Here is a 26,585-nt window from a genome sequence, read left to right as displayed (position 1 = left end):
TGTGTGTGTGTGCGTGGTATTTGTAAATGTATAAAGTGTGTGTGGGTTAATGAATTGAGTAGCAGTTTAGATCATGTTACTTGATATGCACAAAGAAGAAGACTCCTAGAGTTTTATGACCAGGCCACACTGAGTCATATGCTTATGATTTAACAAAAAACAAAACAAAAAAATCAGTGGAAAGTTTTGACAAATCCTAAAACAGATTAATTTGTTCAACTTTAATTAGCTCAAGTTAAAGTTCAGCTAATTAATGTCATTTTTCTTTTCTAATTAGAGACTGCTAGTTTTGTTTATTCTGTCACTTTTATCACCCAAGGGAAAGGGAACACAGTGAAAATTACAGGGATTTATAGAACGACTGTTTGCTTATTGTGACAATTAAAACAAACCTCAGTTGAAAAGAATAAAAGTTTGCATTTCTGGAGCACTTTACATGAGATGGTAAAAGGGGGAAACAAAACCTTGTCCTTCATTGGTACATGCACTGACCTCATGTACATGAACCTCCAACAGTAAATAGACACTGTAAGTCAATAAATTGTGCAATTTTTCTGCTTGCTACTTAAATGTCCTTTTTGTTTTTCACGTGTTTTTAACCTGATAATCCGACTAGATTTCAAAGAAGGGATGAATTTTGTAAAAACAATAAAGCCCTGCAGAATGAGAGAATATTACACAATGATGATCATAGCATGAACTGTTTTATAGGTGTGACGGCATCGGGCTCATTTCAGTCATTTAAAAAAGGGGGGGGGGAGTCACGCTTATGTTCTTTTTTTAACTTGCTGCCAAATGGTGATGATGATCTACAGCTCAGATTGCTATCATTTCTGCTCACCGCAGGGTCAGAGCCTGAAACTAAGCTTTAAAACTCTGCTTAGGGGCTATATAGTTTTATCAATTTTCATTACCATGTCAAATCTGGTTTCTAATGTGGCAGGTAAGGGACCGCCTGCTTTGTATTTCAAGCATGTAAGCAGGGCTCTAGCCTTGCAGAGAGATGAGCGTGTCAGCTCCATCTCAGACACAGCTTGGGATTTTTAGGCTTCACCGAGCCCTAGACGTGTCTCAAACACCTGTCCCGCTGATGAAAGTTGCACATAAATTATTTTACATATAGGATCGCTGCTGTGTGAAGGTTAATTCTTGATAAGCCCCTGGTGTTCTAAGGCCCAGAGTCCAAACACCGTATCATGAACGCAGGCACAGAAATCAGGAGCTTTCTCAGGCTGTGGTGTCACGCTGTGTCCCAGTACTAAGAATTTAGCTGGCTTATCAGAAAGAGACCTATGACCACAGAGGCTGATGCTTTAGATTTCACTGTGATGTCATTGCTCAAGGCTGCTCAGGCTGTGGTTTGTTGAACTGTGGTTCAAGACAGATACTGTGCACAGTTGAAATGACTCCAGTAGATTTTGCAGGTCTGCCATTCTAATTAGTTATTCTGTGGTTGCAGGCAGCTCTCATTTTATCAGGATGCTAGTTTCAGATTGATTGTGAAAACAGCCGTTGATATTGCACGCAGGTTACAGCCCCAGTGAGCAGTGCCGTGTTGATATCGTTCATTATTTACTCTTCCTGTTGCGCAAGTCTGTAGGAAGTGCTGCTAGGATTTTGCAGCTCTGGGCCCTATGCATCTCTTAAATTGGATCAAATGAAAGTAGGGAGTATTGGGAATGCTCCTTAGTACTGCACAGATTTGCGTATGTCATCAGAACTCTTCTCAAAGTAAAAGGAATAATTCTCAGTTTTCTGCTTGTGATGGTGATGTAATATATTTACAGAAAAGCTAATTATTGACTTTGAAGGCATGACTGTGAATGCAGATGCTCTGACTGGGGGAAATGTAAAGGAGGAGTTAAAGCTGGAAAAGGGGATAACATGCACACTTGGTTGGTTAATAAGAATTATTAGAAGAAAGGCTAGAGAAGATATGGAACACTGCCTGTTGTTTTAAATTAAATTGATGTTTTATGTACCGTCTTTGAAAGTTGCTTCGGAAGCATTTATTGCCTTTGCTTGAGGGTCGACAAAGATGTGAGTTAAACAGAGGAATTTTGCTTTCATCAATCAACTTCTGAGCAAATGTTCAGGTCTCTCTTTAGCCCCATTAATGCTTCACTAGGAAGAACGTTAATGACATTAGTTGAAAGTCACCTTGCTCCTGGCCTGTATGGAAGCCCCCTTTTTTATGTGAGGGAAGATAAAAAGCAGAAAAGCTTATTCTTGTCTTTCTCCAGGCTATTGCAGACTTTCTTGACACTTCTGTGCTTCAGCTGTCACCATCAGTCATACACAACACAACAGACCTTAACACTCACTCTAAATTTAGATGTCCAATTGTATAACAGTGAGTGTGTGAAAAGGGTGCAGAGTTCAGCTCATCTGTGGAGAGAATTTCAAGACGTGCTTTGTAATCAGACGGAAAATATTAAACTGGGACTTTGATTTGGTTAAGATATCAAAATAACACCACTTTTATAGTCCCCGAATCCATGGCTTAAAGGAACACGACACATGAGATGCCACAAAGTTGCTGCAGAGAATTTTTAATCAGACAAAAAATATTTACTTGCAAAAATCAAACGCAAATAAAGAAGATGGAAGCACCAGCTCAGGGGAAAAAAGGGTACGATCTTGAACCAACCATGCATTGGACTGTTAGGGTTAGACTTTACCCCTAAATTAATAACAAAAAGCAAAACTAATGAAATCTAGACTGAAAGCAAGACTGTCCATAATTCCCATCTGAACTAATAATTAATAAACAAAATTAATAAAAGGCAGCTTAAGCAAAATCCATTGCTAGCACAGGAGAGGTGTCTTCCCACTTCTCAAATGTGCCAGTCAATTGAGGTGTGTGGAACTTCTTCAGCCTTAAGTGTGGAATTATAGCGTTGCATTAACCATTATTCAACACCACTAAGAGTCTTGTCTTTTCTTCTGTCTTCAGCATTAGAGGATTGTAAAAACAACATCCAACGCATCAGCCGCTAAACTGCGATTGGATAGTTGGGGAGCTGAGATAGACATGAAAGTACTTAAGAGCCAAAGTCAACATGACAACCTACTTTTCAGTGGTGCATCACCTCATCAGTGCGATCTTGCAACAGGACTGCACCAGAATGCCAGTGAAAATAATGGCACAGCACACATGGGTGTGCAACTCAGGAGGGCTTTAATGCTCTCAAACAGAGGAATAAGTGAGTGGAGTGAGTGGAGCAGCAACAGAAGTTCTTAAAGAAACTTCAGTTAGAGCTACCATCCTCCAAAAAGGACTAAATCTCACTCTTGGAGGAGGCCACTAGAAACATCTTGATTGCCTCTTGTGTTTATTTTTCTCAGATGTACCACTGTTGCTTGACTCAACCAGCCGTCAGCCCTCAGCCATCCAGCGTGCTTATTCTACAACATTAGGTACATAACAGTATCATTTTAGGTATGCTTTGCATTCATGCCAAAAATGTGTTGCTCATTCTTTGAAATGTGGCAGGTGTTTAGAGCACATGAAAGGGCATGACTGTATACTGTATGAAAGCATTTTGTTTCACAAATGTAGATATACCTCACTTTGGGAGTCACTTGCGCATGGAATAGACTTTCAGGATGTCTGGCCTGGTCACAAAAGCTGCAAAGCCAATTCAACACTGTCTGCATGTTCTTCCATTTTAAGGACGAGGGTAACAGTTTAACTTTTGTGACACAACTGGCCACGTATACAGAAACAGCCACACCCACTCAGAGTTATCAGCCAGGAGACGAGATGAATGCTGTGACATTCATGCAGGAGGAGTGTGTCCAGCATGAATGTCATGTTGCAGATATGAGTTTGGGTTGTCACATCAGAAAATAAAGAACTGAACTGATACATGATTAGTTCTTCTTGCATGCATCTTCACCAACCCTCTTTAAAGGATTGACCCGTATTTTAGTTAGAGTAGCTATTATCTCTTTTGAGAGGGTAAAACTTACCTCAGGGAAACAAACACACAACAAAAATCTAAAAATAATAATAATGATAATAATAAATTAAACATGGTCAATGATTCACTGTCTGATCTAAAGACACCTGTATTCACTGGGATTTGATCGGATGTGTACTACAAGTTTCAAGCAGTCCACCTCCTCACTACTAAAGTCCAGAAATGCAGGAAAACTACATGGTTGCAGCAAAGGAAATGTCAACACCCGATTACGACACAGCAAAAGTGCAGCAGAGGACAACATCAAGGCAGCTTTACTATTTTTGACAAGAGTTTGAATCAGACACAGTCTTCTCTCGGTAATGATATGGTTTTAACTTATTCACGTGACATTGTCTGCTTCAACACAGCTAATCCGATGTGGTGATAATCTAAATCCGTTCACAGCATAGGGCCTGCTGTAACGCCCATGCAGACTGGAAAAGAATTGGGCAAGAAAACTGACACTTTATCTGCTGTTTCAAATTGTCTGGCTTTGGCGCTTTTTTTTGTCAGTCCAACCTTTCATCATCATCTGTGCTGTAGACACATTTTTCTTTCCCAACTTGCGCACCTGGTGAAGTTCAGAACAGCAACGACGTGATTAAGAATACTTTGTGGTTCTTTGTAGCAGTTTGAGAGGCCGCACACACATATTGGATTCAAGCCAAGCAACTCCTAAACCACTTCCTTCGTGCCAGAAATGAGAAGATGACTGTCTTCACCCAAGTCTTCACTAATCTGAACATGACCTGAGCTATAATGTTCCATTCATTCATTCTTGCATGGACACAGACAGCAGTGTCCAGAAGTGATGCCATATTTACAAAAATAATCAGATGCTTTTTTTGCAACCTCGTCCTCGGGCACATCAAGGTCATACAAGGAGGCAATGGAAGAATCACGATTCAGCTCTGTCATGAGATGTAGTGACAAATGCACATCGCCGAGGCCTTCACTTTGGCCATCAGGCTCTTTAACAGATGATTCAGAGAACTATTTCCATCTACTCCATCATGATTGGGGAGACAGAGAGAAGAGAGGAGGAGAACAAATAATTTATCCTTAGTTTCAGAATTTTTCTACACGCACAATCAGGCTCAGCCATGAAACTACATGAACACATGATTCCAATTATAATCCAATTATTGTAGTTAGTAGATTCATTAAAGACATTCCATAAGGTCAATTTGATATATAATGAAGACTAGGTAAAGTCTTTCAGCTGCTGGTTATCATTATTATGTTTCTGGTCAACAGCAGAAAGAAAATTCTGCATTGTTATGCTTTTATAATTAGAGCTTTGAGGCAAGATAAAGGTTTGTGCAATGTCTAATCAAGTGAAGGTGACCCTCACATGTACTTTGAGTTAACTGCTCATTAGCACAACAAAACACAAAAATAGATGGTTGTGTGGTTGACATTAGACCTTGTAACATTAACAAATTAGCATTGTCACTGTGAGCACTGTGAAACTGTGTTGATTTCTGTCAGATAAAGTAAAACGGACTGATTGTGCTCACCGTCGTGCGTTTTCCAAGGCAAGAAAAACCCTACTACCAAAGCATGTTGTTTTAAGCTGTCTTGTTTAAATGCTTTATTAATTTCTTACTTATTTTAACCGCTAAGATATTTCTTTGAACTTGGTTCATTTTCTTAATTTCAAAATTAACTGTCATTGTACAGTTGCACTGAAAAAATGGCGTTTTGACACTAGAATCAAAAGAAAGGTGCCATGGTAAAGTATAAGTGTGTTAAGATGAACAACAGCTCCTTGAAAAAGGTTTTCAACCAAGCCCAAGTTTTGTAACTTAATATAAATGTGACAAAATCTCCAAAGAGACCCTCCTGCCCAGCTCCCAAGAGAGAAATTCTAGTTGGCATCCATTCCTGCTGCTGGGCATGGGAAGAGCTTGACTATTCAACTTTTCTTTGTGGTCTTTTTGTCTTCGGATTATCCAATCTCGACGTCATGCTGCTCTGCTTTTTTGCCCACTCCACTTCAGTCTCCTGCAGAGTTTGTTTCTTTTGTGGCCCAGAGGAGGGAAGATCTTCTCCCACTGGAGATGATCGATTCTCCACTGCTTCTCTGTGTGCTTCAGAGTTGAAGTCAAGTTTTTCCAGCTGTTTCTGAGCCCCATTTCTCGTATTCAGGAGAGTGTCTCCAGCTGGTCTGCTTTCTTGGACGATATTTGAGCCTCAGATTTCTCAATGGTGAGCTCTTTTCTGGCTTACCTTCTCAAGCACCTGCTAAACCCTAACTCTGATTTTCAATAGAGCTGTTGCCAGCTCATTAGCTTCCTTTTGTGCCTTCTGGACTTTGGTCTTGCTTTCAGCAGAGCTTTATCCAAAGGTCTACGTTTTCCCTCTTGTCCTCATGGTCTCAGCACGTAACTTTGAGAAAAATAGCAAATATTTTTACTGTTTGAAATCACAGCCTTGCATAAAGGAAGTGGTACCTCAGTGTATTTGAGGGACACATAAAATTAATGCCATACAGTAGTTTTACTAATTTATGACTTCATAAGCACAAAGTTCTGTCCATGTGTAGCGAGACCTTATTTAATTAATGATACTATTAAGTGTTTATTGGCGTCGGTTGCTGTACTTTGGTACTTGGGGTAATTACCAATAAAGTGTAAAACACCAATGTGCACAATAATGTTAAAAAAAAAAAGCCTGAAAAGGAAAATGCAGATTTTTAGTCTTGAATAGAAACTACCAAAACATAAACCAAGAGGACTGACACCACATGGGATTTAAGTAAAAGCTTGGCTGTTTATTTTGACAAGCTTTTGTAGCCTAGAAGACCCTGGAGGGCTGTGATCACCCTCCAAGTCAACTGATTGTCAGCAACATTATGTCAGTACCACCTCCCAAGACAGTGAGAGTGAGAACATAACTCTAAAACATTACATTTGATTTACAGAAATGTATTAAACATAAGGTTCTGACTGATCTTTTCTTTGTTTCCGGAGTCATTATTAGGTATGAATGATTGATGAAGTTATGGATTAATACCTAGAACTCACTTTGGTTGTGACCAGTTAGTCCTCTAAAGTTGCAGGCAATTTAATAAAGCCAATGAAGACTACTACAAGACTATTAGGTACAGATGCATGCTGTTAATTAAACCATGTATATCCCACAGATATGCATATATCATATATTCTAAATGAATCCATATTTGCTCATCTTGTACAAAAATGACATCATTCTTATGGTGTCCTTATGCAGTTGTACATAGGAACAACATAGTTACTTTCTAAACAAACATTGATGAATGAATATTCTGTCTTTGCAGTTTAAACCAAACTTATAGCCTTTAAGGAATATTTGGCCAACTTGATATTTTAAGTGAAAATGTGTTTTCTGTCTAAAACTGTCAGTTATCTGACATGGGGATGAGAATTTTGTTGTATGAAGTGGTGTTGCAGTAAGTGTGATCTCTCAATTGTGCCACAGGATATTTTTCTTTTCCAATATCTTTGTAGATAGAGAAGTTATCTAAACCAAAAGATAAGAGGTCCAGGACAGAAATCTGTTCTTCACATCTATAATCTCCCACTGCTCTATTACCACTGAATGGGAGACGGGACAAAACACTTTTGTAATTTCAAGCAACAGGGATTAGTAGTGTCTCTAGTGGTTTGCTACCTCAAAATGAGCAGCGGTGTATCTCTCGGAAACTGAAATATTGCTTTGCACTATAGAGAAGCCTGTTATAAAATTCAGCCATGTACCAGAGGTCTGTCTCATCTCTCTTAGTCCATAATCAATATTTTGGTATTGATAATGGACCCCAGCATTATGTAAAAGGAGTGGATTAGTAAACCGTGTTCTTTCATATCATACTTTAAGCTTCACTAAATAGTATATAGAATTTGTTAGTTTGGGCATATTAACAGTGTACAGCTTCTTTCCACTGTGGTCAAAGGGCTAAGAACGGCATTATTTGGGTTTATGGCTCTTAATATGCAAAGAGATCAAGTACTAATAAGATATATCACATTGCATAATGATTATATATTTTTAACCTCCTAAGACCCGAACTCTTCCTTGGCATGCATTTTTAATTTCTCTGTGATATTTGGGCATATTGGGACCTGATGAATGTAAAAACGAAGAACTACCCGATTTTTTTTTTTTTTTTTTTGTTTAACCTAATTGTTTGTTTGTAAGAAAAATGAGAGCCACATATGAGATATTCATTTAAAATTTCGATAGAACAGTTGCAGTATAATGTCCTCGTAAGTGGATATCAGGCCCTTGTAGAGCAAGATTGAGTATTTTGGTCTAAATAACCCAAAATGTGATGTCCACATATGTGGACGCCAGGTCCTAGGAGGTTAAACATCTGACTACAATTGAAAATATAAAATGCACACATATTTTCATTGTCTGACAAATAATCTAGTTTTCAGGGAATGCAAGAAGGAAGAGAGAAGTTGTGGGGAGACCGCTAGTTTTGCAGTCATGATTCTGATCTGCTAGCTTCAGGACTTCATGGCTAACAGTGAAGAAAAGTGGGTGGAGATGGTAGAATGTTTCGCAGACAAATTTTGACTATGGATACCATGTGCAGTCCAGTACTGTAGTAATCTGTAGAATTTGCAACTAATGTAAAACATTTGGATATTTATGGAAATATAAAGCCAGTGTGAGGATTGAGGTGAGGAGAGTTAACAACTTAATCCAAACTCAATTTTTAGATAAATGCACAGGGCGGAAAGGAGAGATATACTGCATGTGTTTGATTTATATTTGATAAGAGTAACATTTGTTTTTGCTGTACCTTTAACCCATCCAACCAAACTCACTATCTTTTATCTGAAGTAGAACCCAATGTAAAAGATGACTGCATCCATACACTACTGGATTTTGGCTCTTGAGTCCCTCTGCTCCAACCTCCTTGAACCCATTAGTAATGATAACAGACATGACTTTCATGCCTTCTAATACTGTGGCACTGAAGCACTGCCACAGTGTGAATCCATCCTTTGTCCATTTTCTCAGTATATTCTTGAAACTGTGACAAAATGGCAAAGGAAGCATGTGGCAGCGTTCGTTGGACTTAAAAGGTTTACATTTGGCAACCACTGTCTATACCCACTATGCTCAACACAGGGAGCAGCTGCTGAGAAATGGCGCTGTTACTTCAGCCCATCATCACTAGCCCCAGGGCATTCATAGGCCAGTCTGAGCTTGGCTTCAGGGCTATAGGGGAGGGAGTGCACTTAACTCTGCTGGTTGCAAGAGGCTTTCTTTACCGGGAGGGGATCTGATATGGACACCGGCTTGGCTGCTGGAACTTAAGTGAGATAAATTGCAAAGTAGTTAGTCTGTCCTTTGCAGTTGAAGGTAACGGACAGGTTTATCTCTCAGGATATGTCTGTAGTCACACATTCTTGATGCTATGAGGCAGGTTTGCATCCTGAGGGTAGACCTTGGAAACTTGTGAGCACAGAAATATTATGAGCCGCTGAATGTGCTTGTTTTTTGGGTTCCCCCCCCAAATATATCTTCTATGGACGACTTTCATATGCATATCGATACATGCATGAAGTGCATAAGAGAATGTTTTAACAGTTATGATCTATGATCTAGCGTAGAACAACACAAATGAATGGTGAAACCTTCTGACTGTGATTGTTTTTAGAAGAATTTTTGAACATCGACAGAGTACAGCAGAGGGACTTCATTTTCTCATACCTGAATCAGAATCAGAACACTTTATCAATCCCTAAGGAAATTATGTATGATTTTGATTTTATAATTTGGTGCTTAGCGATGATTTTTTTGTGTGTGTTTACATGCCCTTGCTCTTGTGTTGCTCTACTTACAAGTAAATAATTGAATCAATGTAATTTCAAATGATCTTTTACTTTATATAACTTGGAAAATGTTTATAAAATAATATATGATATTCTGTTTGTTTTGTTTTTATTTATATGTAAATTATGACACTAGAATGAAATAGAAAGCCTTTGTTATGGTACCTTTCAAAATACAATTAGCAGAAATTAGGAGAGCTACTCATGGTTAGTGCACAGTTACACAGCTAACTAAAAAATAATTAGATAAATATATACATGAATACACAGTTAAATAAAAAATAATAACTGCACAGTGATGAATTTCGCAAGAATGATTTTATTGCATATTTTGAAAGTTACACAACGGTAATTCTTCCACTTACAGAGAGTAAACATTAATAAAAATGAAAAATCTTTTAAAAGAAAACCCAAATGAGATAAATCGGTAAGTTTTTAAAGAATTAACCTCAGATTTATTATAAATCCACAGCTGATTCGATCCAGAGAAAGTTACTGTGGAGAAAAAAAGGGAACATGCCAGCTGAAGTAGAAGCAGAGGAGACAGCTTGATGCAATGGGAGGAAAAATCAGTTGCAAGTTATTCTGTGCAGAATTCCTGAAATCTATTCAGCATAATATACTGTATAATATCAGATATAATCATCAAATGGTACATTAACTGGAGGACTTTCATTCATGCATGTTTTTATGTGTTCTCTGTGCTTTGAAGGTATGAGTTGCTACAGAAGCAACTTTTCCTGCTGGAAGAGGCTGAGGGAGGCTTTGACCAGTTCACACGCAGTTATAATACCTTCGGTGTGCAGCGAAGGCCTGACAACAGCCTGTATTTTAAAGAATGGGCTCCAGCTGCAGAAGCCCTCTTCCTTACAGGCGACTTCAGTAAGTAGCTTGAGAAGAACCGTCTGTTCTGTCTGTGACACCAGGGTGCTGTGCATGTGATATCCGAGTTTGTTTCCTTTAAGCTTCGTGAACTTTCTTGCTGTGTATAATTCTTGACACAATGTGGATGTGGACACCCTTAAGGTGGAAAGTTGTCACTGTCACTTTAATGCTATTTCTTTTTCAGTGCTTCATGTGTGCTGGGGAATCTGCTTTACTCCCAGCAGAAATCCTCATTATGCTTAAAATAAAAAACATAGGTGAAGCTGGTAAATTTCTACAGTAGCAATCATTTTCTAAATAACATTAAAATACAGAAAATGCAAATTAATTTGAAGCTGCATAAACAGTTTGACACCCCCTCCCCCCAAAAGAGAAGAGATTTCAGTGCAGAGCGAAAGGTTGCATGTCTCCATAGTGCATTAAATAAAAAATTTGACATTTTTGCGCTCCTGAACACAAAAGGGCAAGAAATTAAGAAAACACAGTGTGCCGTGTTTCAACAGTATCATCACTTTTGAACAGCCGACATGGGAGTTGGAAATGTGGAAGATATTGATTACACAGGATAAACTTGCATACTGAAGGGTAGCTTTTGAATGTTGGGAGTGTTTGTTAATATTTTAGCAGCTAGTTATTTCATCATCGCTTGCAAAGTTGTTGAGAGTGCAACCTCTGTGTTTGCACTGAAATCTCTATTCCCTCTGGTTCCAACTTTGGAAGTAATTTAATGGACTTTCGGATTTTATTTTTAGTTAATGGATGTAGTGAAAAATACAGCAACATTGTTTCGTTGTATCATCCTTAAGATGATTGACTGAGACAAGCTCTCATCTCTCAAGTGTTTTTCACAACCATTATTTTTATTATTAGTATTATTATTATTATTATTATTATTATTGGTCCCTGTCTCTCCCCCCCTTGGCATAAAGTTTTCCAAAGTTATTCATTCCTTAGGAAGATTTAATGTATGCATGCACTGTTAATTGGTAAAGAGTGTGCAAAACCGCACACGATATGCAAAAAATTACCAGTACGTTTATTGTATATAGACATTTTCTGTGCTACTTAGTAGGGCTGAGCCATGTCATACCGTTCACGGTAATACTGGTATAATGTTGGGCAACGACAAGAAAATGAAATATCGCGATAGAATATGGGTAAAACGCGCATGCTCAGTGCCTTTGTTTTCATACGCACATGGCAAAAAAGGCGACGGTGAATGACGAGGGCGAAAGCGGATCGTTGAATGAAACGGATGAACCAGAATTGGTTTGTAAAAATGCTGCAACTTCAGTGGTGTGGAACTGGTTTAGCTTTCGTCCGTCAGATACACAACAAAGCACTATTTTTGGTAGAGCATGCTAGCGGGCCGTCGTTATTACCGTGTTGTTTGGAAAATATGGCACACTTAAAATCAATCCTTTGATTTTTCTGAAAATCGACAGTGCCCCTTATAACCCCGTGTGCCTTATGTATGAATTCTGGTTGTGTTTACTGACCTTGAAACGATTTTATGTGGTACACGGCGCTCGAAAATCTGTCAAATGTTTTAGTACGACTTTGCTAAGCTACGAAGCCACACCGCTTGATAGATTGTCGGAGCATTATGGCTATCGTAGGCAGGAGCCTCGCGGAGTGATACGTACTGTGCTTCAACATAATATTACCTTATTGTGTGTGTGTATAACCTCTTTTTAAGTTTTGTGGATATTATACAGGGAGTGCAGAATTATTAGGCAAGTTGTATTTTTGAGGAATAATTTTATTATTGAACAACAACCATGTTCTCAATGAACCCAAAAAACTCATTAATATCAAAGCTGAATGTTTTTGGAAGTAGTTTTTAGTTTGTTTTAAGTTTTAGCTATTTTAGGGGGATATCTGTGTGTGCAGGTGACTATTACTGTGCATAATTATTAGGCAACTTAACAAAAAACAAATATATACCCATTTCAATTATTTATTTTTACCAGTGAAACCAATATAACATCTCCACATTCACAAATATACATTTCTGACATTCAAAACAAAAACAAGTCAGCGACCAATATAGCCACCTTTCTTTGCAAGGACACTCAAAAGCCTGCCATCCATGGATTCTGTCAGTGTTTTGATCTGTTCACCATCAACATTGCGTGCAGCAGCAACCACAGCCTCCCAGACACTGTTCAGAGAGGTGTACTGTTTTCCCTCCTTGTAAATCTCACATTTGATGATGGACCACAGGTTCTCAATGGGGTTCAGATCAGGTGAACAAGGTGGCCATGTCATTAGTTTTTCTTCTTTTATACCCTTTCTTGCCAGCCACGCTGTGGAGTACTTGGACGCGTGTGATGGAGCATTGTCCTGCATGAAAATCATGTTTTTCTTGAAGGATGCAGACTTCTTCCTGTACCACTGCTTGAAGAAGGTGTCTTCCAGAAACTGGCAGTAGGACTGGGAGTTGAGCTTGACTCCATCCTCAACCCGGAAAGGCCCCACAAGCTCATCTTTGATGATACCAGCCCAAACCAGTACTCCACCTCCACCTTGCTGGCGTCTGAGTCGGACTGGAGCTCTCTGCCCTTTACCAATCCAGCCACGGGCCCATCCATCTGGCCCATCAAGACTCACTCTCATTTCATCAGTCCAGTTATTAGACCACACCCCTTCTCATTACAGAGATGCACATCACCTAATATGCTTAATTGGTAGTAGGCTTTCGAGCCTATACAGCTTGGAGTAAGACAACATGCATAAAGAGGATGATGTGGACAAAATACTCATTTGCCTAATAATTCTGCACTCCCTGTACATGGTTATGCTGAGGATATGTCGGCCAATTTCCACTGGAAATGCCTTTTGGTTAAACTGTCAGCAAGGAATTTACATTCGCACTGTTACGTTTTTATACAACTTTAATGCAGAAAAAAAACCAGCTGCCTGTTTAAGTGAAAATACATTGATGTTTTGGGGTTTTTTTTTAACTAATATAATTGTGGAGTTGTAAAGTATTTTGTCTAGTGTCAATTATATCGTCAGTTATATCGTTATCACAAATTTTCAAATGTATATCGCGATAAATATTTTTGGTCATATCGCCCTGCTCTACTACTTAGTTCTGTCTCTGCCACCCCCTCTTTCCATAGTTCCTCTGTTCAGTTTCCTTCTTTAATTATCTTCCCAGGACCTTGGGCAGCAGCCCAATTCCAACATTCAATTCTGTGAGAGATTACATTTTGACACGGCTCAGTTATATTATTTGATTTCAGTTTCATAGTAAATGTGGAAACACCCCAGTAGCCCTAGTCATGAATATGGTGCAGGTTGGGTGCATAATGCAGTAGGTTTTTTTTTTTTTTTTTTTTTGTTTGTTTGTTTGTTTTTTTTCAGAGGAGTTTAAGAAAAGCGAGATAAATAAATTGTTAAAAAAATATGACTTGGCCTCCCTGTGGAAAGTGTTGCTGCACTATCCGGTCACTTCTCGAGCATCTCTTTTGATTTGTTCTCTATCCTGCAACTGTTATTGCTCATGAATAACAAGAAGATGTGGGTTTACAGAATAAAACATCCTAAAATGACATGCCGAGGTGGTCACTTTACAATAAATGTTTTGTGTCCTAATGTGTTCCTCAGTCAGTGGCAGTTGTGAGTGTGGAATCAGCACATTATGAATATGCCTTTTTGTTGTTGTCTCAGAGATAAAATTCAGTGAGCAGTAAAGTGGTGTTTTATCAGTTTTTCTTTTAGATGACTGAGCCTGCTGCTTTTTCTTGGTGTTGCAAAAGTCACAAGATACTGGAGAACAGTGCTGGGGGAAAAAAAACAAACCAAAAAAGGGAGGGAGGAGGAAAAAAGAAAGCACAACGAGGAATTATGTAAGAGGGTTTGGAGGGCGGGGTGGGAGTGGGGGGGATAAATTGTGCAAAGACAGATTGTACAAGTCAGAGAAATAAAGTGGTGTTTGGACCACAGGGGGGGATATTGAAATTGAACAAAAGCCACAGTGATGACTACAACTACAAGCTGTTGTTAGCACAAGGCAAAGTGGCAACACACTGCAGTAATAAGGAAGACTGAAACTGCTAATTGTTATATTTACTATTAAAATTAATGAAACACCCTGTGGTCTGACTAAAATTTCTCATTGTGCCTCCTCCTAGTGGTTAAATAAAGCACAGACATAGGACACATGGATTTTCAGTCTCTTTTTCTTCTGTAGATTAAAAAGTCTGCTATAAGATGCTGTTTTCACAAAAGCGATAATAACAATAATAATTTTAAAAAGACCACAAGCAAGATGGAAGCGAGATAGCGGTATAACATGCAGCGAAAATAATTTGATATGGGTGTACAGTATGTTAACTATTTGGCTACTGAAGTGTCCAGTACTCAAATTGCAATACCATGCCAAAGAGAGCCACCCCTCATTTCTTCATATTTTTAAGGAAAAGGGGAAATGGGTACAGCAGATTATTGAAATATTATGCAAATATACATGGAAATTTAGCATGTAATGCAAAACCAGAGGTCGTACAATTCTAACAAGCTTGAAAATCAATATTTGGTTTGACCACTTTTATTCTTCAGCACAGGCTGAGCTTTCTTAGGCAAGCTTTCTTGTCATTTCTTTAAGGAGTCTTCAGGAACTCACTACACCAGCTCCTTCTTTGGATGTTGGCTTCCTTTTGTTCTGTTCTCTATCAAGAGGATCCCACACTGCTTCAGTAGTTGAGGCCATCTCACGTCTGTTGGTGTCTCTGTTCGGCTCCACTTTCGTGTTGCCTGTGTGTGGTGTCATTGTTCATTGACCACAATTTGAACCAAAAATTTCACATTTCCAGTCAAGTCCAGTTCTTGTGTAATTTGTCCCACTTCAGCCTCTTCTCTGGGTTTCCCTAAGAATGGCTTCTTGACAGCCACTCTTCCACTGAGACTATTTGTGATGATGGATCAGTTGAAAGGCCAGTTGCATCTCTCTGGTCTTTTGTCAGGTCTTTGCTGTGTTTTATCCTATTTTGAAAGGACATGACTTTCAGATATTGCTCACCAGTCATAGATAGGATTTTAGGCCTGCCACTTCTTGTGTTGCCCTCTGCTTTTCTTGTTTTTGGTAGTATATGCATGTGTGGGTGTCATTTTTTTCTGTCTGTAAACAGGAGAGCCTGAAAATTTTTGAACGATTTATTGGTTGAATAAAGCTTATAACCTTATAATTAGAAACTATGAGTCTTACAAATAATGGTATGCATTATCAACCAATGCAAAGTACCGTATACAGATTAAAAATGTGTCACATTTGACGTTTGACCTGTCCTCAAGGTCAATAGAATGATCTTGAGGTAAAAGTGATAATAATGCTATATGTGAAACTATGACATGTTGGAATTCTTAATGTCACATTACTTTGGACCTCTAACCTCTTCTTCAGGCTCAAATAAGGTCAAACTTTCATAAAATGCCTTTTATCTTTAAAACTATGCTCTACATTCTGCTGCCTTTGTTGGTATTGGTAACACTTAGGAAATTATACTGTTGTATGGGGATTCGCATTATAGTTTGCATCCAAACATGTTCCATTTAACCTCTGATCTCCTCTTATATTTCACGTCTGCCTTTCTTTTAAGTTAATCCTGAAATGCTTTATATCTTTAAAAAGTATTGTCAAGACAAATGGAGTGCAAGAAATGAAGTGCATCTTGTTTGCTCATATTTTTTAACGTGACACACGGCAACCACCCAGAGAGATGCCAAGTTTACAGCTAACAGCTCTTTGGAAATCACCATGTTGGTGCGAAAATTCTGTTTTATGCACGTCAAACTGTGGTGTCTTTGGAGTTTTTCAAAGATTCACCTAAAGAAATCACAACAACTGATGTCTTTTCAAGACAGGCAGCTAGTATCAAAGTGTCTAAAGATATATTTAAATTTGGCTCTTTGCTAAGTTGTCTGCAGACACAATGCTTGTTCATCCTTTAGTTGAGTTTGGTGCTTTAAAAAAAAAAAAGCCTGAATGATTCATAGTTAAATGTTAAGTTAAAAAAAACTAAATACCCATCAACGTTTTAGGACTGAAGAATGAAAATGACAAGAAAACGATTCCAAGAAAGGCTGGCTCACTGTGTGTGTGTCTGTGAAAGGTTGTTCAAGACTTTTGCACAGTACTGTCTTTTTGCCTTGTTTTTACTTTTCCCCAATCATTTAAAAAAATGTCTTTTTCCCAAAAAAGCTAACCTCTAATATGATGCATTTTTTAGCTTCCTAAGACTTCTAATGTTATACAAATAAACAATTTGAGACTGAAAACGAATTCTTTACACTGGGACAAATGACACATACAAAATTGTGACATGTTTTTCAAACTTGTTCATTTAAAAATCCAGGAATCAGATAATTTAATGTGAAGAAAATCCAGCTACTCCTACAGGTCTGTGACCAGTTCATGGCAAAAGAAGCCAAAGAGATCCAAAAAACAAAGGACAGATATACATTTTCTTTCCACTGTATGCAACTTTCTTTAATCCAGCTGCAGCTTATTAGAATTCATGTTTGTGTCCACATTGCAAACCAATTAGAGTGATGTGTGTAAATGCTGTCTGTTTCTCCTATAGATGGCTGGGACAAATTCTCCCACCGCTACACGAAGAAAGAATTTGGCAAGTGGGAACTGATTCTTCCACCCAAGCATGACAACTCTCCAGCTGTGGATCATAACTCTAAACTCAAGGTAGAGAACAAAACATCTTCATGCTTATTTTCACACCCTCAGTAGGTGTCATCTTGCCTCAGTGGCACAGGGACTTGTCACTATAATGTTCGTGGGAGATTCCCTGTCATGTGTGGTGTCTTATGAACCAAGTGAAAACCTGGCGTGTCGCCATCAACAACATGTCATACTCACAGTGCAGAAGGGAGATTACTGTATGTACACAATCTGCACAGTGGAGAGTAGACACACCTGAGGAGCCCAACTGATGGCTTTTATTTCTGCTCCCATCTGTTGCGGGTATCCCTCAGGACATTGTGCCCCGTTTGTTCGGCGCAAAACACAGTCCACAGTGGGTGTACATGATTGGTTTTAAGCTCTAGTAAATAATTCATCAGGGTTAAATGCAAAAATGCACCCTCCCATTATGCATTGTCTCCCAAACAAACAGCGTGGATGAGAAATAACCCAGAAATGAGATGCCAGGCATGGAGTGGATGGCATCGCCGCGGCACTCTCCTTGGGACCGGGTCATCGTTGGCAAACTCCTGCGCCCTGGACAGGCTGCCCGGCTCCCATTGTCAGCGGAGGTCAGTCTAAGGACGATAAGAAGCAGATGGAAACGCTGGCACCTGGCCTTTCGTTGTGCACCCCCGCTGCCTATGAATAGCTGTCTTGCTGTGAGCCCCACTTTAGAATTAGTTCCACAGCACTCCCTCGTGGAAGCACAAGCCTAGCTCCAATCACTCTCATGTAGAGCAGCTTGCCCTTCCATCCCCTTTGTTCAGTGCCCAATTTGTCTCCATAAACAAGCAGTGTCCTTATGTGGGTACAGTATTTACCATGGGCCATTTATGATGCAACTATGCAAGACCGTAGAGAACGAACAGAAGCGTTATCTAACCGATCAAAAATGCTTTTCTGTCCACACCTAACTTGTATATTGCCCAGTTCTTAGTTGTTTTTCCTGTTTATGCACCCCTCAGCCTTACCAGCCATCTGATTTTTCTTTAATGTGCCTAATTCTGGCCAATTTGTGTGAAGGACCACTGCTCTGTCAGGCTTTATGCCAGTCCATTTATCCAACTATCTTTTCCTAATCCTATAAACTGTGAAGCATGTCATAAGGGGAGCCAGGCAGCTAACCCCAGGTGGCCTGGCCATAATGAAAAAACCCCAGAGGGGAGTCTGGCCAACAGCTCACAGGCAGGTGGCATTGGAACAGTCATTACTTCACAACAGTAGCCAGAATTAGTTGGGTTATAATGCCTGTTTCTGCAGGGGACAAAACAGGGTGAACACATACTGTGGGAAACACTACAGGATCGATTTCTTGGTGGGTTTTTCCAACTCTCACGCTGGCTTTCTCCTTTCTTATTTGACTGATGGAGGCAAAGTAACTTGTCAGATTTCCAAACTATATTTATTTTACCCCCTTCCAATCCCGAATTGCAGACATAATAGATGAGAGGCAAAGGATAATGATTTAGATTTCCTATTTTTCTAAATTGCTCCCTGGCTCGAAATCCCCTCTCAACATGGGTCTGTGGCTTTGTTAAAACCAATTAAAGAGCTGCACCCCTCAAAATACAACGGCATAAATCACCACTGAATCCAAATTTACTGCAACAAGTTTTCTAGTCAATACTGTACTGTGGCTTTCTGTCCCCTACATCGTGCCATGTCTGCAGTGCTCCCAGAGAGCCATGCATAACACTTTTAAAGCTGTGAATTTGGCATTGGAGAGTAGGAACTGGCTTTCTGGAAAAGAGGCAGTTTTCATCAACAGTTTGCACCATCTTTCTTTATAATGGATGGGGAGCAACAGCACAGTTTTATGATGTAAGCATTTCATGGCTAACAGATGTAAATAAATACTGACTTTAATATCAAATACATCCAGGGGCTGCATCATGCAGCAAACAAAGAAGACCTTTTGAGGCCTCTGACTGTGCTTTGCTGATCCTTTCTACTTTTTTTCCCCCCGACTTCTGTAGCTTTGTCTTTTCCATTTCACTTTAGATTACATACAGATATCCTTCATCCCCTTCTGTAGGTTTTTAATCCAGAATGTAGACACCTCAGCATGCATCGTGGTGTCTGTTATCTGTCTGCTTATTAGATGTCCATGTCGCTTATGCAAAGTGACTGTCATGCCCACCAAATTTTTTTCTTTTCTTCAATGCCCTGTCATTGTTTAGGTGCCCTTGCTGTAACGTAAAACTCGTTTGTCTTATTTTCCCAGGTGGTGGTTCACACAAAGGAGGGACAGCGCCTTTACCGGATCTCGCCTTGGGCAAAATATGTGACCAGGGAGGAGAAAGCCATCATCTACGACTGGGTTCACTGGGATCCCCCTCAGCCTTACATTGTAAGTTACAAAATGTCCTTTAAAAATGACTTTTGTCTAAAAAAAAAAAAAAAAAAAAAAAAAAAAAAAAAAAATAGATGCATGAAAACCACCTGCACATTCAGTGTTTTTCATTTCCATGTTGTATTAGTTACTACCAGCTTTGGAGCTGGAGCTGCTTTTATTTCATGTACAGAGATGATCAGTGTCTTGTTGCAGTACTAAGTGTAACAAATAGTAAGTGCCAGGAAATGAAAATTAAATGTCTATCATTTTTTAAAACGGCTCATCCCCTTAATTATTATGATTATTTTTTAAAAAAAGCTTTGAGACTATGTTAATCATTGAATATTGTGTTACTAAAACCACAGTTTATGTGGTGCTACCCTCTACGTTCACCATTTCTTCTCGAAATGAGGAACAGTCATTGTAAATCAGCTTTGCCTCTCATGCAAAGCTGTTGTGGCCATTCTTAATGTGGGTGCTCGATGCTGCTGATTTGAGTGAGGCTGAATGTGTCTCAATGCTACTTGATGTCCTTAGCCCAAGAGTGAACAAGCAAAACACTAAGAGGCTATTAAAGGCCACCTTGCCTTCTTTATCACTTGTTATTTGGCACCATTTTAATTAGAGGGGCCCTCTTCCTGGCAGTATATTTGTTTTATTTACAAGTAGTTCAATCATGTACTTGAAATGCTGTGTTCACAAGGCTTGGTGGGTAGCCATCAGGAAATGGGCACTATGTATAAAAAGAAATGCTTCTCCTGTTGTGTAACACTGATAGCATGAATCATAAATATTTTTATTGTTTTACGTGTGTGCAGCTATCCGTCTCGGCGATGAGATATTTGTGCAAAAACCCACGCTTTGTCTTTATGGATCATAAGCGCTCAACAGATGTAGTTTCTAGAAGGGGGGAAAAAAGCCCCAGACTCGGTTATGATTTTGTGCATGACGTTTTGGTTACCTCTTCAGCATATCCACCCTCGACCCAGGAAGCCCACGAGCCTGAGAATATACGAGTCTCATGTGGGAATTGGCTCTCCAGAGGGGAAGATCGCCTCATACAACAACTTCACAACCAATGTGCTGCCTCGCATAAAAGACTTGGGTAAGATGTGAGATGGAAAAACCCTAGCTCTACAAGATTATTCTTTGCCGGATCCTTCAGCTCTTTAAGTCTGTAAGACGTCTACAGCAGCCATCATGCTGTGATCCCATTCTTCTAACAGCCAGTAAGAGCTTTTCAACTTGAAAATATTTCGTATGTTCTCCAGCCAAGAACAGAAAGTAATGTATAGAGGTCACATACCTGCATACATGTGAATTCTGAGCCGACAGCGTGGGTGAAACAAAACATTTGAGGGTTTTTTAATATCTATTTATTTAGTAACTGTCACCACTAGTCCATAACATAGCAGACATGTCGTACAACTGTGAGTACCTCTGTTCCACCAGAAACAGTATTTTCTGTGGCAGACCTGTCACACTGTCTAGATAATACCACATCAGCAAGTCAACATCCTGTTTACTGGTATGACCTAAAGGGATCACTGACCAGTGGATCGTGTTCTGTAAAAGGGGCTCCACAGCACAAGCCAAACTGCACAGCAGTTGTGGCTCTAAGTATGACAACTTGTTGTTTTTTTTTCATACTCATGACTCACAAAGTCAATACTAAAGAAACGCTATCTGCCTGCCTCTGCCCCTAAGCATTTTTTCCCTGACAGATTTTCTTTAACAGTGTATGTGTAAGTGTGTGTGTTTCATTCCTCGGGCTTCTGATTAATTCAATGTAAAACTCACAGGTTTACCTAATAAGTAATTTACTTGAACTGGAAAAATAATTCCAATGGGGTACATTCACACGTGAGACTATAGTGGTTGGAGACCGCAGTATGTCCAAAATTATTCCCACCGTGTATAATTAACTTGCATTTTCATTGCCTTTGAGATGGTTTCTTCGAAGTCAGGGACCAGATATTTAAACATTCAGTCAGTCACTGTCTGCAAAGCAACTTTGGTGCATCGAGGTGGGAGTAAAACGGCAATAAGACCGAGTCAGTCTCTGTCAGTGGTGCCACCTATCTGTGCAAATACCGTGATTAACTGTGATAAATCAGCAAAAATTGATCTTCTGTGGTCTGTTGTAAATGTGTTTCTGTCTACATATACAAAAATTTATATGGAAAAGAATTTTATATTAGCTACTGTAAAGCGCTTTGGGTGCCTTGAAAAGCGCTATATAAATCCAATCCATTATTATTATTATTATTATTATTACTCATAGTTAGTCCATCTAAAATCTCACAGATTTGAGCCCAAAATTGAAACATTTCTCTTCAGATGGTAACGTGGTTTTTGCAGGACGGGGATGTAACTGCAAAATGACACAGGCACTTGGCAACCTTGATTTTACAAAGAAATATTGACAATGTTGACAACCTGTCATGTCGTTATTGCAATGATATGCATCTGCACTCACTGGTGCAGACTGACTCAGATTGATTGCAACGTGCTGTCAATTTCTGCTTTTATAAATTAAACAACAATTATTTACAAACTGTTGTCAGTCTGTCTGAGAGTGATTGCAGTCAGATTGCAAGTGTCTGGAGACAGGTTGCCTTTCACCAATTGACTTGTGCTATCGCCTTACAATTGAAAGTTGGTCACTGCAACTACTTGAACTCGGTCTAAGACAACAAAGAAAAAATTAAACGCAGTCACTGAGCAAACCTATATTTTGCTTATGATCTTATGTATGTGACCTAAAACATCATGCAAATGTATATTTTTCACTCATTTTTAAGTAGTTAATTTTCAAGTTATCTCAACTAAGAGTAGCGTTCAAACGTTGCTTCAACCTTATGAAAGAAGTACCCATTTTGCTTCTCTACCCCTATGAGCGTTGGTGTTATTTTGCATTCAGGAACGCCACGATGCACTGACATCATTAAAAGTACAGACACGACTGACACAGCAGACCAAGAGAAATGTGATCAGTCCGTTTTCTTGGTTGTGTCATCTTGTTTGGCGGATAAGGAAACTGGCAGAGTAACTGCTGCAGCAACTGAGGGGTTCATACAATAAGGATTCTCCAAGAGGCTAAACTCCACCGTCTCTAGTGACGGTTGACTTTACCTGCCATTTCATTTTCTTGACTGAAAGAGAGTATATATATATATATATAAAAAAAAAGAAACTTCCTCTCACCCCAGCGCTTTGTCACAATCCTTCAGAAGGCAAAGTTTGTTTTTTTTTTCCTTTCTCTCTAGCCTGAAAAGAGATATATATAAATAAATCTGTTCAATACAACAGTGAAAACCGCAGGGCCTCCCTCTAGAGTCCTCAGTGGCAGTTTAAAAGCCTGTTGTTCTCTTATTCATAGAGGCAGTTTTTGTAGGTCGTTTTGTGGTATATGACCTCCTGACTCTGATAGCTAGTGTTTCCCTGTTGCCACAGCTTGTCTTTAGGATACTGGAGCTTGTGTCAAAAAGGAAATGCCTGGAGCTCATACATACAGTGTGACTGACACAGGTCAAATAGTATCAACTCTTAAAGATTTCCAGATTGTTTCTGTACCAAATAGTGGCCAAAACACCAAAAGAGAGGCTTTTCAGAGAATTTTTCTAAGCGTGTCTTATTCTGTGTGGCCAACCAACCCACACATCATAAAAATTATCTGCATTTTTAAATGATGTTTGAAATACAAGCTGAACAGCAGGGGTTTATTAAAATTAATCATTAGAAAAGAAGATGAAGATTTGCAAGATTAATAACCCCTCTAGTTACTGCAGGGAAATTAAGCTATCCAAATACACTTAGGAACAAATAAGCACAGTGTATCCCACTGCCATACACACCAAACACATGTTTTTTTTTGATGAATATTTTAATAGTTTCACAACAGCTAGATAAGGTTAGCTATTTAATCTGGTAAAATATGCATTTAAGGCATGAAATGGGGATGAAATTTGTAATATGATAATTGCAGTGTCTCCTCTCTTGGTCCAGGTTACAACTGTATTCAACTGATGGCCATCATGGAGCATGCCTACTATGCAAGCTTTGGATATCAGATTACAAGTTTCTTTGCTGCTTCCAGGTAAATGCCATCATTTCACTAGTTTTATATATATATTGTATTTTGTACAAGGTACTTGTCTCTGCCAAGGAGGTTATGTTTTTGGTAGCGTGTGCTTGCGTGTCATCATTCTGTCTATAAACACGATAGCCGGAGATAGGGAGCCGGAGATCGACAGTCGGACTGCTGCTGCGGCTGCAGTGATGCGGACGCTGTACCAGTCGGTCGTTGTGAAGAAGGAGCTGAGTGTAAAAGTGCTCTCAATTTACTGGTCGATCTACATCCCTACCCTCGGGTCACGGGCTTTTGGTAGTGACCGAAAGAACGAGATCGCATATACAAGCGGCGGAAATGTGTTTCCTCCGAAGGGTGGCTGGCCTCTCCCTTAGAGATGGGGGAAGGGATTCGGACATCCAGGAGGGGCTCCCAGTAGAGCCGCTGCTGCTCCTCCACATCAAAAGGAGCCAGTTGAGTTGGTTCTGGAATCTGACAAGGATGTTCCTTCGTGCCTCCTGGTTGAGGTGTTCTGGGGATGTCCCAACGGGAGGAAGTCCCAGGACACGCTGGAGAGATTATATCTCTCGGCTGGCCTGGAATTCTGATAAAAGCTGTAGATGTAGTGTCATGTTATAGGGAATGATATGTTGGGGTTTGAAATTTCACAATACTTTGGACCTCTGACCACTTCTTCAGGGTCAAATAGAGTCAAACTTTCACAAAATGTCTTGGGGATTCTAAACATCACATCATACAGTAGTCTGCATCCAAATATTATTTAAAATCTGGTCTAATTTTTCACATTTTACATTACACTGTCTCTCTTTCAAGTTGACCCCAAAATTAATTATATCTTCAAAGAAAGTATTGCAATACTACTGCATTAAAAGAATAGACAAATATATATAACAAGTCCTTCTTCTAATATATTTGTCAATTGAAAAGAAAGAGGAAGTGTAATCCTACTGGGAGTAAAATTGTGAACCAGTAAAATATCTGAAAGACAGACTCTAAAAGATTTCAGCTTTAAGGTATCCAGTATCACACTTTACCACCTGAATGTATTTTATCTTTAAAGCGGCTGCAAAACGTTTTAAAGTTGTTGATGTTTTATTTTGAGGGTTGAATGAGTGTCACAAAAACAAACTGAGTGAGCAACTTTCTCCTCAACTCAGTCACCTCAAATCAAGGTTAGGAAGTCTGACACCAGCAATAATCTCTCTGTAAATACATTTTCTGTTAATCCACAGAGTGGGAAGAGTCGTAGATAAAGGTGGACTAGTCTGAGTCTTTATCTTCTTTCAGAGATCCTCCTTCCTTGCTCAGAGTAGGGCATAGTTATATATATTGTAATTTCACCCTTGATTGATCGCTTAGTGTCATTTAAAACCTCAGTGGTTGAATACCGAAAAGCAGGATAATCCTGTCACTATGTGTCCTATTTTTATTTATTTTTTTAAAGGAAGCTGATATGATGATTGTTGGGAGGATGGGATGTTAGAGATTGGATAATATAAGGTGTGGGTTATGGATGCGTACACATACAGTTGTGTTTTTCAGCGTCCTGAGAATTCCACTGACTTTACTGTAGATGTCCTGTAGAAAAGGTTAATATAAAAACATCTATCAAATGACAAAAGTTCACTTTAGACAAAGCGGCTATGCTTGTACAATAATATACTGCTCAATGCTGTTGTGATTATTTGAATTGCAAACATTTTAATGAAAATATAAATTCAGTGTTGGTTTGCACTTAGTCTTAAATGGGCCTTTTGTCAATGTGACAGCAATTTTAGAAAGAATAAAACCATTGAGTGGGAGTTAAGATCTGCTTGACAGGTTTATTGTTAGGGAAATTGAAACAACTCGGAAAATATATGTAATTTAGGCCCTTGAATTTTTTTTAAGGTTGTGTTTGCATATGTGCATGCTGTTAGTTATGTGCTCAAAATGGTCCAATTATAGGGGGGGGGAAGGGTTAGTCTGACATATTCCAGTTGTAACTTGGATGATTTTCTTTGAGTGGCAATTTTGAATAAACCTAAACTTCAGGGTTAAGCTTGTGTAGTAACCTAATGTGAATCTGAATGTGTGTGTTCATTTGTAGCCGCTATGGGACCCCAGATGAGCTGAAGCAGCTGATTGATGTGGCTCATTCAATGGGGATTTTGGTGCTCCTGGATGTCGTTCACAGCCACGCGTCCAAGAACACGGAAGATGGCTTAAATCGGTTTGATGGATCCGACTCATGTTTCTTCCATTCTCCACCCAGAGGGGTGCACAGCTTGTGGGACAGCTGTCTCTTTAACTACTCCAGGTACTTGTATAGTTGTATAGTTTTTATAACTTTTTAATAAGTATCCAGGTTTTTGACAAATTCTGACCATGTCATCTGAATGTTTCAGCAATTAAATAAAGTTTCATTAGACAACTTTTTTCTGGTCTTCTATTGACCAGTCTTGGTTGAGCCAGTGTGAATTGTAGCATCAGTTTACTGTTCTTAGCTGACAGGAGCAGTATCCGGTGTGCTCTTCTGCTGCTGTAATGCATTTGCTCCAACGTTTGATGTGTTGTGCATTCAGAAATGTTCTCCTGCAGACTTTTCTCCTAGCCCTTATCCTATAACCTATTGCATTAACACCACATTTTTCCCCAGAGAACTACAACTCACTGGAAAATTTTTATCATTTCAGATTACTATCTGTAAACCCTAGTGATGGTTATGTGGGAAAATCCCAGCAGATCAGCAGTTTCTGAAATACTAAGCTGTCTGGCACAGACAGCC

General features: G+C 39.2%; 1 protein-coding gene across 1 annotated transcript in view; it reads left to right on the top strand.

The window, feature by feature from the left end:
* gbe1b (glucan (1,4-alpha-), branching enzyme 1b) overlaps positions 1 to 26,585 on the top strand; it is a 93,956-nt gene that overhangs the window by 1,083 nt on the left and 66,288 nt on the right. Inside the window, exons 2-7 of the mRNA XM_040037872.1 lie at positions 10,512 to 10,681; positions 17,275 to 17,390; positions 19,615 to 19,740; positions 20,695 to 20,830; positions 23,734 to 23,824; positions 25,908 to 26,117. Coding sequence (XP_039893806.1) covers positions 10,512 to 10,681; positions 17,275 to 17,390; positions 19,615 to 19,740; positions 20,695 to 20,830; positions 23,734 to 23,824; positions 25,908 to 26,117 — 849 coding nt within the window. The remainder of the gene's footprint in view (positions 1 to 10,511; positions 10,682 to 17,274; positions 17,391 to 19,614; positions 19,741 to 20,694; positions 20,831 to 23,733; positions 23,825 to 25,907; positions 26,118 to 26,585) is intronic.

The sequence above is a fragment of the Simochromis diagramma genome, unplaced genomic scaffold (assembly GCF_900408965.1).
Source record: "Simochromis diagramma unplaced genomic scaffold, fSimDia1.1 OVJJ01000463.1, whole genome shotgun sequence".
NCBI classification, from domain to species: domain Eukaryota; kingdom Metazoa; phylum Chordata; class Actinopteri; order Cichliformes; family Cichlidae; genus Simochromis; species Simochromis diagramma.
Note: the sequence above shows the minus strand (reverse complement) of the source record. Positions and strands in the feature narration are given on the sequence as shown.